This window comes from Miscanthus floridulus, chromosome 15, assembly GCF_019320115.1.
Source record: "Miscanthus floridulus cultivar M001 chromosome 15, ASM1932011v1, whole genome shotgun sequence".
Taxonomy (NCBI): Eukaryota; Viridiplantae; Streptophyta; class Magnoliopsida; order Poales; family Poaceae; genus Miscanthus; species Miscanthus floridulus.
The window spans coordinates 11,481,773-11,496,831 of record NC_089594.1 but is presented as its reverse complement, the minus strand read 5'-3'; the positions used below and the strand labels follow the sequence as shown (position 1 = coordinate 11,496,831).

General features: G+C 49.5%; 1 protein-coding gene across 1 annotated transcript; it reads left to right on the top strand.

Annotated features, from left to right (window-relative positions):
• Positions 1–1,923: 1,923 nt before the first annotated feature.
• Positions 1,924–2,334, top strand: LOC136506998 (uncharacterized). The gene has a single exon (XM_066501863.1). The coding sequence runs from the start codon at positions 1,924–1,926 to the stop codon at positions 2,332–2,334; it is 411 nt and encodes a 136-aa protein (XP_066357960.1).
• The last annotated feature ends 12,725 nt before the right edge of the window (positions 2,335–15,059 follow it).

Here is a 15,059-nt window from a genome sequence, read left to right as displayed (position 1 = left end):
AGACGCTCGACGCCATGGGCATCGATCGATCATGCATCTAGCAGACCGGGGCACCTTTCCATGGCATCATGCCTAGGAAGTAGGCCATGCCGCTCGGGCAGATCAATCTGCCCATCACTTCAAGAATCTGACCAACTACAGGATAGAGACCCTTACCTTCAAAGTGATCGGGTTCCACAGAACCTACCACGCCATCCTTGGATGACCATGTTATGCGAAGTTCATGGCTATCCCCAATTGCACCTACTTGAAATTGAAGATGCCTCCCCGCGGGATCATCACCATCGGCACCTCCTTCCAACGTGCCTACAAGTGTGAGGTCGAGTGTTGCGAGCATGCCACAGCTATGGTCACCTCCAAGAAGCTCGCGGCCATCAAGAAGGAGATCGTCAAAGAAGCACCCGACCCCAAGCAGTTGGCTAGGTATTTTGAGCCCATGGAGGGCACCAAGGAGGTCCTCATAGACCCCAGCGGCTCTGAGGGCAAGGTGGTGTGCATCGGCACCGCGCTTTCCTCCAAATAGGAAAGTGCGCTCATTGACTTCCTCCACACCAACTGAGACATCTTTGTGTGGAAACCCTCGGACATGCTAGTCATTCTGAGAGAAGTCATCGAGCACTCCTTGAAGATCAGGCCTGGCTCCAAGCCAGTGAAGCAGCGCCTATGATGCTTCGACGAAGAGAAGCGTAGGGCCATCGGCGAGGAGATTGCAAAGCTTTTGGCGGCCACATTCATCAAGGAGGTGTATCACCCTAAGTGGTTAGCCAATCCTATTCTTGTAAGAAAAAGAGGAGGAAATGGAGAATGTGTGTTGATTACACGGGTCTTAACAAGGCGTGCCCAAAGGATCTATTTCCTTTGGTGTGCATAGACCAGGTAGTTGACTTGACCTCAGGGTGTGAAACCCTTTGCTTCCTTGATGCGTACTCCGAATACCATCAAATCATAATGAAAGAATCCGACCAGCTCACGACGTCTTTCATCACCCCGTTCGGATCGTTCTACTATGTCACGATGTCGTTGGGTCTAAAAACGTGGGGGCTACATACCAACGATGCATTCTCAAATGTTTCAGGGATCTCATTGGGTAGACCGTTGAGGCCTATGTCGATGATGTCATGGTCAAGTCCAAGCGGACTGACCAGCTCATGTCTGACCTTGAGTAGACATTTGTGAAACTCCAAGCTAACGGCATAAAACTCAACCTCGAGAAGTGCATTTTTAGGGTTCCAAGGGTATGCTGCTGGGATTCATCGTCTTCGAGCGCGGCATTGAGGCCAACCCAGAGAAGATCTCGGCCATCATAAGGATGGGTTTTATTCAAAACATAAAGGGGGTACAATGAGTTACAGGGTGCCTCACCATGCTCAGACATTTTATCTCATGCCTCGGTGAATGAGGTCTCCCCCTTTATCGACTTTTGAAGAAAGCCAACCACTTTGAGTGGATGCCTGAGGCCCAAGGGGTGCTCGACAAGGTCAAGGAACTCCTGACGAAGGCCTCGATCCTGGTTCCCCCGATCGATGGGGAACCACTCCTGCTCTACATTGCGCCCACCACACGAGTGGTCAACGCTATGCTGGTAGTGGAGTGGGAAGAAGAGGGACATGCCCTCAAAGTACAGCGCCCCATGTACTTCATTAGTGAGGTCTTGTCTGATTCCAAGACTTGCTACCCTCAGATCTAGAAGCTCCTGTACACCGTCCTAATCGCCAAAAGGAAATTGCGTCACTACTTTGAGTCGCACCTGGTAACGGTCGTGACGTCCTTCCCTCTTGGGAGGTCGTCCAAAACCGGGATGCCATGGGAAGAATCGCGAAGTGGGCACTCAAGCTAATGGATCAGGGCATTTCATATACCCCTCAGACAGTCATCAAGTCCCAAGCGCTAGCTGACTTCGTCGCAGAATGGACCGAGGTCTAAATGCCACCAGCAGCCATCGACCAAGAGTACTGGATGATGTACTTCGATGGATTGTTGATGAAAAAAGTCATCGGCACGGGGTTGGTCTTTGTTTCCCCCCTTGGGGTATGTATGAAGTACACAGTTCGCATTCACTTCCTCACCTCCAACAATGTCACCAAGTATGAGGCGCTCGTCAAAGGCTTGCGCATCACCATTGAGTTGGGCATCCGATGGCTCGACGTTCGGGGCGACTCCCAGCTGGTCATTGACCAAGTCATGAAGGAGTCTAGATGCCACAATGCCAAGATGGCTGCATATTGCCAAGAGGTCCGCCAGCTGAAGGACAAGTTCGATGGCCTTGAGCTCAATCACATCCTGAGGCGGCTCAATGAGGCAGCCGACGCGCTAGCAAAAATGGCATCCGGCTAAGAGCCGGTGCCGACAGGCATTTTTGCCAGCGACCAGTACAAGCCCTCAGTCCGCTACAAGGACCCAGAGCGAACTGGTGATGAATCGCTGACCCTAGGCTTGGGGCTGATTAGCCCTTAGCTCCTCCTGACCCTAAGGTAATGGAGCTTGACGCCGACCCAGTAGCAGAGCCTGACCCTCTCGCTAACTGGAGGATTCCATACCTCGATTACCTCCTCCGAAAGGCATTACCGATGGACAAGACGGAGCTCAGTAGCTTGCACGCCGCGCCAAGTCGTTTGTCTTCATCGAGGGAGAGCTCTACAAGCGCAGCCACACCAGGATCCTACAGCGCTGTATCCTAATCAAACAATGGAAGTAGCTACTGAGTGATATCCACGGTGAGGTCTGCAACCACCATACCACACCTAGAACCTTGGTTGGAAACGCGTTCCGATAAGGCTTCTACTGGCTGACCACAGTAGCCGACACTAAACAGGTCATGCGCACCTACGAAGGGTGCCAGTATTACGCTCGGCAAACCCACCTACCTGCCCAGGCGCTCCAAACAGTCCTAATCACGTGGTTGTTCATGGTCTGGGGGCTCAATATGGCCGGGCCTCTCAAAAGAGCGCCCGAGAGCTATACGCACCTGCTTGTCGCCGTAGACAAGTTTGTGAAATGGATAGAGGCTCGGCCAATCTCCACATTCAAGTCTGAACAAGCCGTGCTATTCTTCCTCGACATTGTCCATCATTTTGGAGTCCCAAACTCCATCATCACAGACAACGGCATGCAGTTCAGCAGGAAGAAGTTCCTCCAATTCTATGATGAATATCACATCCACGTCGATTGGGCCACCGTGGTGCACCCCGCACGAATGGGCAAGTCGAGCGCACGAACGGTATGGTCCTACAAGTCCTCAAGCCTAGGATCTTCAACCGGCTGAACAAGTTCGGTGGGCGATGGGTCACGAAGCTCCTTATGGTGCTCTGGAGCCTAAGGACGACCCCCAACCGAGCTATCGGCTACACGCCTTTCTTCATGGTCTACGGTTCTGAGGCCATCCTTTCGATCGACCTCGACTACAGAGCACCAAGGGTCAGGGCGTACAATGAGCAGGGAGCCAAGGCATCCCTCAAAGATGCCATGGATCAGCTCAATGAAGCGCATGATGTAGCCCTCCTCTGCTCGGCTAAGTACCAATAGGCATTGCGTCAGTACCATAGTCGTCGGGTGCGGGGTCGGGCCTTCAACATTGGAGACTTGCTGCTCCACCTCGTCCAGAGCAACAAGAACCACCACAAACTCTCCACCGTGCGAGGGATCGTACGTCGTCTCAAAGGTGCTCCGACCCAGCACTTACAAACTCAAGACCATCGACGGCGAGGTCTTTGTCAATGCATGGAATATTGAGCAACTACGTCGCTTCTACCCCTAATCCGTGCGTGTACTAACAAAAATTGTGGATAACATTTCTAAAATGAAAAAACACTTTCTCTTATCAGTATCGCTATCGTTTCCCCAATCTTCAGTGAAACCTGACCCTAGCAACAGCCAGGGGTTAGATCTCACTCGGGGGCTGATAAGGGTACATACACCTATTCAGAAACAATCGCTATTCCTGACCCTTTTCTCACATTAGGAATCCTGAGGCGAGGTCTGCGGAAACAAACCTTGAGTAAAACTAGTCGGACTGCAAGGAGCCTACACTCCAGCGGCTACGGCGCTCTTGCTCACAAGCGTGATCAGAGTTTTTTCAACCGCACCTTGAGCTTTGTAGTCTTAACAATGGAAAGGGTTGGAATGCATTAACCTTCCTTATACATAAAAAGGAAGAAAGAACAAATTTGTTCCACCGAAACAAAAGAGCACATTTGTTCAACCAAGGCAAAAAAAGCAAGTTTGTTCAAACCAAAACGAAAGGACCAAAACTTGTCTGTTTATTACAAGTATGGCGCTTGACCTATCTGACTAAACTAATCCCTCAGGGGGATGATTTCCTCTTCCATCTTCATAGCTAGGTCATGCACCAGGGCAGCCACCTTCTCCTCGATCTCGTCCAGCTCGGCCTCAGAGTAGCCGGGTGCGAAGCCCTAGCTTATCGTCGCTAGATCAATGTTCTCATAGTGAGAACGTGCGATCACGAACGAGTGATGAACGCCGAGGTGGATCATGTCTCTCGCCATCTCATGCACCTGATCTGTAATCTAGGTAGCATGAACCACAAAGGAGCTTGTCTCTTGCTCCGGGGCCAGTTCTAGCTTGTTGCACACCAGCTAGACGGTGACATGGAGGTTATCATGCTTGTCTCTCTCCTTCTGGAGGATGTCCTTCATCTCACCAGGCTCCTTCTCCAGGTCATGGCTCTTCACCACCTTCATCTCGAGCTTGTCATCAAGACCTACCCAAGTGCCATACCGACCATGTTAAAAGGCCAATCACGGATTTCAGGAAGAAAAATAACAAGGGAAGCTAGAGACTTACCGTCCATGTTCGCCCGGAGCTTGCGCACCTCATCCTGCTGCTAGGTCACCTCGGCCCTCAGGTGCTAGATCTCTTCTTGGTGCTCACCAACCTCCGCGGCAAGCCTAGCAAACACATCCTCAATCGTGATCTTTAGGTCCTGCTCCCCTGCTACCTCACCCAAGAGCATGCCAATCTGTTGCCAGGCACCGGTGTGCTCTTGGCATGCCAAGTCATGCTCCGTATGGAGCTCCTCTATGGCCTAGAGTAAACCATCCTGCTCCTTCTGCAGCCGCTCGGCCTCCTTGGCATTCATCTATGCCCTCTTGACCAGGGCCATAAGCTTCTCCCTGACCTTGCAGGCATCATCACGAGCATTCCTCTCCCTGACCTAGAGGTCGGCCAGCTCCTGGGCGGCGGGGGCAAGCTCCGCCACCTTCTAGCCGGCAGCAGCGAGCTGTGCGACTAGATCCTCGCTCCACCATGTCTCCTCTGCAAGGGATTGGGACTTCTTCTAGCTATGAACCATGAGCACCTGCGGAGAAGACAAGACTTAGGGGTGTAGAAAAAGAAAAACTAAAGGTTGGAAGCATGGACATATGATACCTAGCTGAACGGGCCGATGATGGCTCACATCGAGTACAATGCGGTGGTCAGGACGCATGGACATATCATACCTCCGCCTAGACGCTCCCCCACTCCATCTCCTCTATCACGTCACTGAGGGTAGCCACCCAGACTAGGGACCGGGATGTCCCCACGCCGACCTCAAGCGGCATTGACCTCTCCTGTGGCGGCAGCTCCTCTAGAATGGCCCCTTCGGTGGCCAAGGGGGCAGGAGATGTGGACACAAGCTTGTCCCATCACCACACCCGGTCACCCGCTGAGGACATCTCAAACATGCTCCTCTCTGTCTGCCCCACCGCAAACGTGGCCACCTACGCAAATGGTGGCTCCAACCGCGCCACCTCCACCTACGAAGTCGTGGGCATGACCGACCATGCCACGTCCATCATGGGCTCCCTAGACACGACTCCCATGGATGCACCCATCAGCTCTCCCATGGACACAGACGTTAGCTGCACCTCCCCGGTCGATGCCATGGCCACCCCAGCGCCACTCCCACTCACCTCCAGCACGGCGCCAACCGGCTCCTGATACGTCATCCAGAGAGCGAGGGTCTTTTGTGGCACGAGCTTCAGAAGAGACCCGCGACCTCCGATGCCATAAAGGGCCCGGTCAGAGCAAGGCAATTTGATCCCACCAGCTTCGAGGCCACCGTAGAAGGCCTAGATAGAGTGGGACAGCTCGCTCCCGCCATCGCTGGGGGCGCGTCCCCCCTCTTGCTCCGAGAGATGCCATGCAAAGGGTCCTCAACAGCCAGAGCCTCCCATGGGATGGGCAACCCAGAGCCATAGCCCTCCTCTTCTTTATCTTCTTCTTCTTGCTCCTCCTCCAGCAAGCCCTGGTGCTGCTTCCCATGCTACAGCTTCGCTCGCTGCTTCTCCCACTATTTCTTCTCCTTGTCATTCTTCCTCTTCTTCCTTTGCTTGTTCGTGGCACAGTTCACCACCCTCATGGCCGCGTGTTCAGCGAGCGGCACGATGGAGTCCCAGAAGACTAACCCCGCTGGTAGCTCGATGAAGCCCACGTTCAGACGCATCACAGGGTGTCCTAGGATTGGGAACACAGCATCGGCCTCCCCCATCACCTCCTTGATACGTTGCGTGACCTCGTTGTCACAGAGCGGCCTAGAGGCAAGCGTCGTCCCTTCAAGTGGCACATCGAGGATCATTCCGTATAGCGGGAAGGAAGGCGCGTGCCATCAGCGGTGCCACCCTCCTTGCATAGTAACCCCTGATGACACCGGACCTGCGGAGGCCGTGTGTCTTTAGGAGCACGATGGCCTCGAGGAGGTCACCAATTCTTTTCTTCTACTTGGTGGGTGGCCCCCAAGGCCATGACAGCAGTGCTTCTTCAATTAGGCATCTAGAGAAGACCGGCAGAGGGGTGGCGGGGTCATTCTTGAGGTAGAACTAGTGCGAGTGCCACCCCTTGTTGGATCTAGAGAGCTGACAAGGCATGTACTCGGCTGCCCTCTGCCCCCTAAGATGGATGCCCACGCACCCCATCGGCACTGGGATCTCCTGGCCTCTCTCCTTCTTCTTGATCAAGGAGATGGCGAAGAAATACCTCCACAACTCGAAGTGGGGCTCAATCCCTAGGTACCCCTCACACATCACGATGAAGGCCACGATGTGCTGGATCCAGTTGGGGTTCAAGTGCTACAACTCGATCTGATAGTGGTGCAACACACCCCAAAAGAACAGGTGGATAGGAGTCGCATGTCCATGCAAGTGGAAGGACACGAAGGAGACGACATAGCCATCGAGCAGCGCCGGCGCATCCTCGCGGTCGGGCACGAGCCACTCTACCATGTCGGTTCTCCCACAGAGAAGACTACGCTTGACGAGGCCCTTCATGCAGGTGTGGGCAACGTTAGAGCAGTACCACGGATCCATGGAGGGTGGAGGTGGCTGCAGAGGAACAAAAGCGGTGGCGGAAGAGTAGAGGGCTGTGGATCTAGGGCTCCGGCGGTGGATTTGCAGGCGCAATAGATCTAAACGACGGCGGTGGAGAATACGGGGAAGGTAAGGCTATGGTTTCTATGTGCAGGAATGAGGAGGGGGAGGCTGCTATTTATAGGGTGAAGTGGAACGAGAATGCAAACTGTCCACCTGGATTCATGCACTTGCTGCGCCGCATGATGTCAACTCCCTCCAAAGATCGTGCGCATGTGATCTCTGGCCGTGTCCTCGAGGGACACGTTGGATGACGGTTTGACCGGTGGATGGGCCAAGAACCATCGTAGGTAAGTAGGGATATGGCGCTAAAAACACTCCCACAACCCATTAAGGCCTCGGAGTTCGAAGGTTAGCCCACCGATGGGTCCGTAACCACTTTGAGGCACCTTTAGAGTGAGGGGTGGAAAGGGATGGGCCCGCTAGCGGCCAGTACCTAGGCGCATGAGCGCCACGGGCATCCCGTCCCACGTTCGAGTCTCCACCGCATTACAATCCATGGTTTTTCCTCGAAGAAAGGCAGAGAGCCCTTGGGACCAGTCGAATGGACCCGGTAACTATATGGATTGACCGCTGAGAATCTGGAGTCAGTCACCAGCTGACCCAAGCTAGACCCCCGTGAATGGGAAGCTGGGGTCCCACTCGGACTAGCCCATTAACAGCACACCGAGCACCCTGGTTCATCCATAGAGGAAAATCATGGCGTGGCTTAGCCCTTTCATTTTTATCAAAAAAATGCTTGTGGGAATGTGATCACAAAGACGAGCTGACCCTCGACTGGACCCTTGATACGTGCGGGGGCGCGAGGAAAGTTGAACTCGCAAAGAGACTGAACGCGCGATCGCAGAACGATGGCAGATCGATCAGATCCTAGTGGGTGATTGGAATCAAGAGAGATCTTCTCTGACCTCCCAAATCTCATAGCTATATGCCCAAGGAGTTTGACCACGAGGAAAGGGAAAATGCCTCCTTACCAGGGCACGCAACACCAAGGCTCTCAGAGTCCTCCCATCTGGACAAGCCTCCGAAGAAGTATTCTACTCCTTCGTAGGCTCAGGGGCTACTGTCGGGTATCAATATTATGGATACCCAAAGCAAGAAAGTCAACACCCACGTTGATCTCCCTAGATGGCCCAAGATGCATTAAAGGACTCACCCAACCCCTAGGGAGTGGGCTCCATCTCGCCCGACCTTAGGGTCACAGGCTCCGCCTCACCCGACCATAGGGGGGCGGGCTCCACCTCTCTCGACCTCAGGGTCATGGGCTCTGCCTCGCCTGATCACAGGGGGCGGGTTCCACCTTGCCCAACCTCAGGGTCAGGGGCTCCACCTCCCCCTCAGGCAAGGCCCCCATCTCACCCGACGGAGGTCCATACCGTCGCCAACCACTCTAGGTCCATGCGTATGGGCCTGGGTCAACATTTTGACACCAAGGTGTTGGCAGGCACACCTCGATGCAACATGTGACCAAGATAGGCCATAGTAGGGAGCTCACGTCCAGAATAGTGTCGGGCGTGCTGGTGCTATTCTACCTAATCCCTACACGGACATCGACGGGCGCGTCAGTTGACCACACCATCCGCAAGGATGGGATGGACCGCCATGACCGATAGATGACGTCAACGCATGGCACCAGTGACGAACAAGGCCATGACTTGGAGCCATCCCTATTGACATCTACAGGATCAGCGGGACCTGCATATAGGAGATGAAAGGTGGTGCGACCTAGAGGACCTTTCTCTTCCTTGATCTTTCTCCTTTCTTCCTCTATAAACCTGCTCCACCCCTTCACCTATAAAAGGGGAAGCAGGATGCCCCATGAAGGGCACGCCTGAATACATCTAAGCACAGCTAACATGTCTCGACATGCCTTAGCAGAACACATTCGCTTCCTCCTCCAGAGACTTGGGACCTCCTCCCTCTCTCACCTGTTTGTAACCCCTACTACAGACCAAGTGCCGGTAACACGAGTAGCATCGAACTGGACTTAGGGACATTTAGCCCGAACCAGTATAAACCTTTGTGTCTTTTGAGCACACCATCCAAGCCAGACGCGCAAATACAAATTTACTCATCGGTGATCTGAAACACCGACAGTACCAGTCACTTACCGTCACACTAGACAACATTTTTACTGGCCCGGCATGAAGTCAGCAGTACATGCTTTCGTTTCTGATTTCCAAATATGCTAGCAGGCAAAGCCTGACCACAGCAAGCTTCCGGGACTTCTCCAACCATTGCCTGTGCCCGAACATGCCTGGAAGGTGTTGTCTTTGGATTTCGTTGAGGGGTTGCCTCTGTCTGACGGGTACAATTGCATTCTCGTGGTCGTGGATCTCTTCAGCAAGTATGCCCATTTTCTAAGTCTGCGTCACCCCTTCACCGCTACTACAGTTGCCAAGCTCGTCATATCTTAGGTCTATCACCTACACGGTATGCCCACTGCTTTGGTCTCTGATCGAGATAAGATTTTCACCAGTGCCCTCTGGTGTGAATTGTTCAAGTTGGCTAAAGTGGAACTGCACATGAGCACCGCCTATCATCCTCAGTCAGATGGACAGACCGAGTGGGTGAATCAATGTTTGAAGACCCTCTTGTGTTGCTATGTTCATGCTTGTCCTATGCAGTGGCATCAGTGGCTTGACTTAGGTGAGTTCTAGTACAACACGAGTTGGCATTCGGCACTTGAGCGGTCTCCCTTTGAGGTGCTTTATAGATATGCTCCTACTCATTTTGGCATCAGTCCCACAGATGAGCAGCCGGTTACTGACATTGCTAGTTGGCTGCATGATCGTGAGTTGATGTCTAAAGTCATCCGCCAGCATTTGCTCCGCGCCAAACAAGGTATGAAACATTCTGCTGATGGTCATCGTTCAGAACGCCAGTTTCAAGTTGATGATTGGGTGTTCTTAAAGCTTCAACCCTATGTGCAATCATCAGTGGCTGATAGAAGCAGTCAGAAGCTAGCTTTCAAATTTTTTGGGCCTTACAAGGTGCTGGAACGTGTTAGCACCGTCACTTACTGGCTTGAGCTCCCGCCTTCATCCTCTATGCATCTAGTCTTTCATGTCTCGTAGCTAAAAAAGGCGGTGGGTGCTCGCCATACAGTCAATGCAACTCTACCTCTGGCGTCTACCCAATGGAGCATTCCAGAGCGCATCCTTCAACGTCGTTAGGTGGTGCGTGGTAAGAAGTTCATTCAGCAGGGTCTTATTCAGTGGACTAACATACCCGTTTCTTTGGCCACTTGGGAAGATCTGGCATATCTACAGCAACAGTTCCCTCGCGTCAGTTTATGGTAGCAATATGGCGCGCAAGGGAGGGGGAATGTCAGCACTACACTAGCTAACACTGATCAAGCACCAGGCCTGGCTCTAGCGGTGCTTGACCAACATCCGACAACAGAGGCGCTGGCTCTAGACGGGCTATAGGCAAGCAGGCCAAAGAGGCCTAGGACGTGCAACCCGTGCTACACTGGACCATAATGAGAGTGCCAAGTGATCCAACAACCGATGGCATGTGCGCCGCTGCTACTGAAGACGTGTGCATGTGTCTTGTTATATAGGCTAGCACCTTCTTGTGGAAGGGGTCATTTACCATTGTAATGAACAAACTATCCTATTAATAAGAACTCATCATATGATCCTACCCCAATTGTTGTGCTTCCCTTCCTCAATTCTGATTCCTCTGCCCTTATTAATCTGCTGTTAACACCCTTTTACTCTAGAAAAACAGAAGTTATTATATACTAGGTAGCATGCCCATGCATTGCTACGGGATAGCTAACATTTTGTACTAAAAACACATGGATCGCACGATAAGATAACAATACTATAAAAATTAAATACCAACGTTAAAGTGACATTTAATCCAAAAAGCAAAGTTTATGAATTTAACACAGTCACGGAGAGCGCGACGTCGTAGGCTCACAGGCTCTACTGTATAGATCTTTCCATGATGCGGCTAAGATAATGTTTATATTGGCAAGAAGAAATCTCTTATATTCATTTCTTTCGTGCGCCAATACATCAACGAATAAGTTCCACCGCATCTCTATACCATCCTGTACATAGGTTCGAGTATATATGTAAATATAGGTAAATGCTCGTGCATTGAAACGGGAAAAAACAATGTTACAATAACATATGTATGAACATGTGTTGTACTATTACCTATAAGTATGATGTACGGAACACCAATATTACATAAGTCTTCATGTTGTATAGACCATTATAAAGTTCAAGAAATCATTAGTATTTTACCTTCTAACTTGACTATAAACCATAAGTTTAAGGGCCCTAGCATGCATGAAAAAAGACAAAGGTAATATCTTTTAGAACAAGATAATGAGATTTGGATAGGTAACTATAAACATATCAGACAACCATCTGGACCAATTCCCAACCTACAGAAGTATATATCATGTGTTAACAATCAATAGTGCAAGGGAGGTGTCATGCATAGTCCCTATTCTAGGTTGTTTGTTTGTTCATCATGCAATTGCAAGCATTTCATAATTTAAGCACATACAGAGTTCTTAAGCTGTGTGCCTGATCCAAAGCTTAAGTCACCAGCTAGAATTGGTAGAACTCTGGAGTCCACAATTGGGTCAGATATAGTATCCGTGGGTATCTCATTCTCTAATTCACGAAGGATGGCATTAAACATAGCAATATCTAAATGAGCTACGCAATGCTCCATCACTTGATAGAAACATAAAAAATTTCATGACTTCACATAAAAGATACCATTACCAAAGAAACAAAAATCAGCATCTAAAAGCATACCAATTTTGCCAACACTGGTAAACATCCACACTCATGTCCACCAGCACGAAGAGGACAACTTCTGCTGAATGCATCATCAAATGCAGTTTTCCAGAGATCAATAGAAAAACTCCTATGTTGTTGATCACCCAGAAAGCCCTAACAACCTCCCAATCTTTGGAGTTGACAAATCTTCTGTAGGGGTTTGCATGTGGGGTGTCATTGCATGTGAAATGAAAATCCTTTAGAAAACTAAAAAATGAATTAGTTTGCAGTAGGTTTTACTCATCACTGTTTTATAGGAGCCATACTCAGCTTTTTGGAAAGTGCCAAGACAGTAATAGGGTTAACCTTTATATGCCACCACATCTTCTCCAATGCATCTACAATGTGCTAGTTTCACACCAATCATCTAGCAGCTTCATGATATTGGGTATACTTGCCATTGTAGTTACTTTTCCATCATGTTGTAGCGAAACTCCTCTCAGGCTTCTTTGCACCATTTGTGCTGAAAACCTTAAATGGACTTGAGTGCCGTGAAGTACCAAATGTTTATGCAACAATCTCTCAGGACATGTGTTCGATAGCCAAAATGTCAGCCTACATCAAAATTAGGTTCTTACTTCTTAAATTTTGATCTGAAAGAATTGATGCTAACAACAATAAGGGAAACAAGCTGTAGAGCATAGTCATAATTTACCTTGAAACATCATTGCCACGAGATTTTGAAACAAGCAGAAGCCCATAAATTGATTTTTTTGCAACTGAAGCTTTCCTATCTGAGGACCAAAATTTTGATGCTTGAATGTAAATCCTAGATAAATGGGGAGCTAGCGTATGAAACTTATGTGATGAACAACCATGCTCTAGCACCATAGAGTAGAGAGAAACCTCAAGAGCAGCCTCATTATTTTCATACGAAACTTAGTTGCCATTATCAGCTAGGTTTTCTTCAGTATTAGCAATTCCATAGTCAGTGCTCCAAATCTGATCACATTTCGGAGTTTCATCCAAATATCGATCTCCTTTGCCTCTTCAGTGGCTTTACCTTCAATCTCTCTGTCATCAATGACATTACCATTAGTTACTTTGCTATGAATAGGTTTATCATTAGTGACTTGACATTCAACGGCCTTATCATCCTTTATTCCGCCCTCAATGTCCTCATCATTATTTGCTCTGTCTCAACAGCTTTGTCATCGGTGGCTCTGCCTTCAACAGTGCTATCATCCTTGATTCTGCCCTCAACTGCTTTATCATCTACGGGTTATTAGTAAAAAAAAGAAAAAATCTATCTCAAAGAAAAAAGGAACAAAACTTACACAATTTAAACATGAAAAGATCAGACAAATATTAAAGCAATGGATATTAGTATAATTGTTAGTTTACATCTACAGGCAACAAATCACGAATGAATCATTGATGTCTAATGGAATGCATAAATAACCAGTGCCATAGTCATAAATTAAGTATGTTGAGCTAAAGAAAACGGGGAGACAAAAACAACCATTTCCCTTGCTTATCTAAACAATCCAACAGTTGTTGCTGCTTTCACTTCACCAACAGAAGATAAATATCAAGTCACCGCTAGTTCCTTCCAAACTGTCATGCCTGCTTGTTCATAGGGGTGGGAACATCATCACAAGATTATGTAAATTCGATTAGCATTCTATCTCTTTCTAGCAAGAAGCCAATTATGGCTACCAGCTCAAGATTATGATTTAGTAGTACATACTACCACCTTATTAATTCTAGAGCTAAGAGAAATGATGTGGTAAGATATTTCACTACCTTAAACAGTCCCTGTTTGTATTATTACCAGCAATAATCTTAGTATTTTTTTTATAAAACTATCCAAAGGTATAAAATTACACGTGACAATCGAGTCATGCAAAGATTAGATAGAAAATATCAACGGTGTATGAACCCCATCATCTTCTTCCTCATCATCGTCCCCAGCATCATCCTGCTCAATGGCTCGCCATGGTATAGCGGCAGATTAAGCACCATACAAAAATAGAAAAAAAGATTATCAAAGTTGACTGAATTTTGACACTGGTCTGTACACTCACAATCACCGATTTCAACGAGCACCATCAGCCTATCGGCAACGTTGAGCTCCTCGGTGTCCTACAGGGGGCACGCGAAGGCCTCGAGATCATGTACTCGCCACTGGCAGCATCATGTATGCCCGTTCTTGCAAAAAGCAGGAGGAATCAGCAGCGATCAGCGAAGTGCCCGGCCTGGGCACAATCGACCCCGCGAGATTGGCCTCTTGCTGGCTCCTGGACGACGCGGGCGAGGGCGAGATTGTCCTCTTGCTAGCTGAGGCCATTGAACGGCCACCTCCCGTCAGCCGGCGGCGCAACCGCCACCGCAGGGATCGACCGCCACCGCAACGTGGTAGATATTTATGTTCGGTTGTTTTGCGTGAAGAAAAATCATAACCTCTTGATGAGAATAATTTCTTATTTGATTTGATTTGATTGATTGATAGTAATTTCCTTTTGCTTGCAAGAAAGTTATATCACAACAGGTGTGATGGTCGCACGAGGGAACACTTCCTTTTGCATGGAAGGAAACTGCCATGATTGCCACCGCACGTAGGTCTCATGCAAGGAAAATCAACAACTGCCGTGATTGTCGCACGGAGGTGAGATCGATCGCATGGGGTGGCAGACGGACGAACCAAGACAATTGTCGCACAAAAACGATATTCACACTTTGTTCTTTTAGCGGAAAACGTGCGTAATCCTACCTACTCCTGTCGTAGGTCTCGACTGTGCTGTGCAGTGCAGCTCGTATGGGCCGTAGGCCGTAGCCCATAGGCCACAGCCCATGCCCACAAAAAAAAAAACATCTCCCCACTCCTCGCCTTTCCAGTTTTCCACCGCACAAAACAAAACAGAGGAGAGAGATCAGTTCTCGAAAC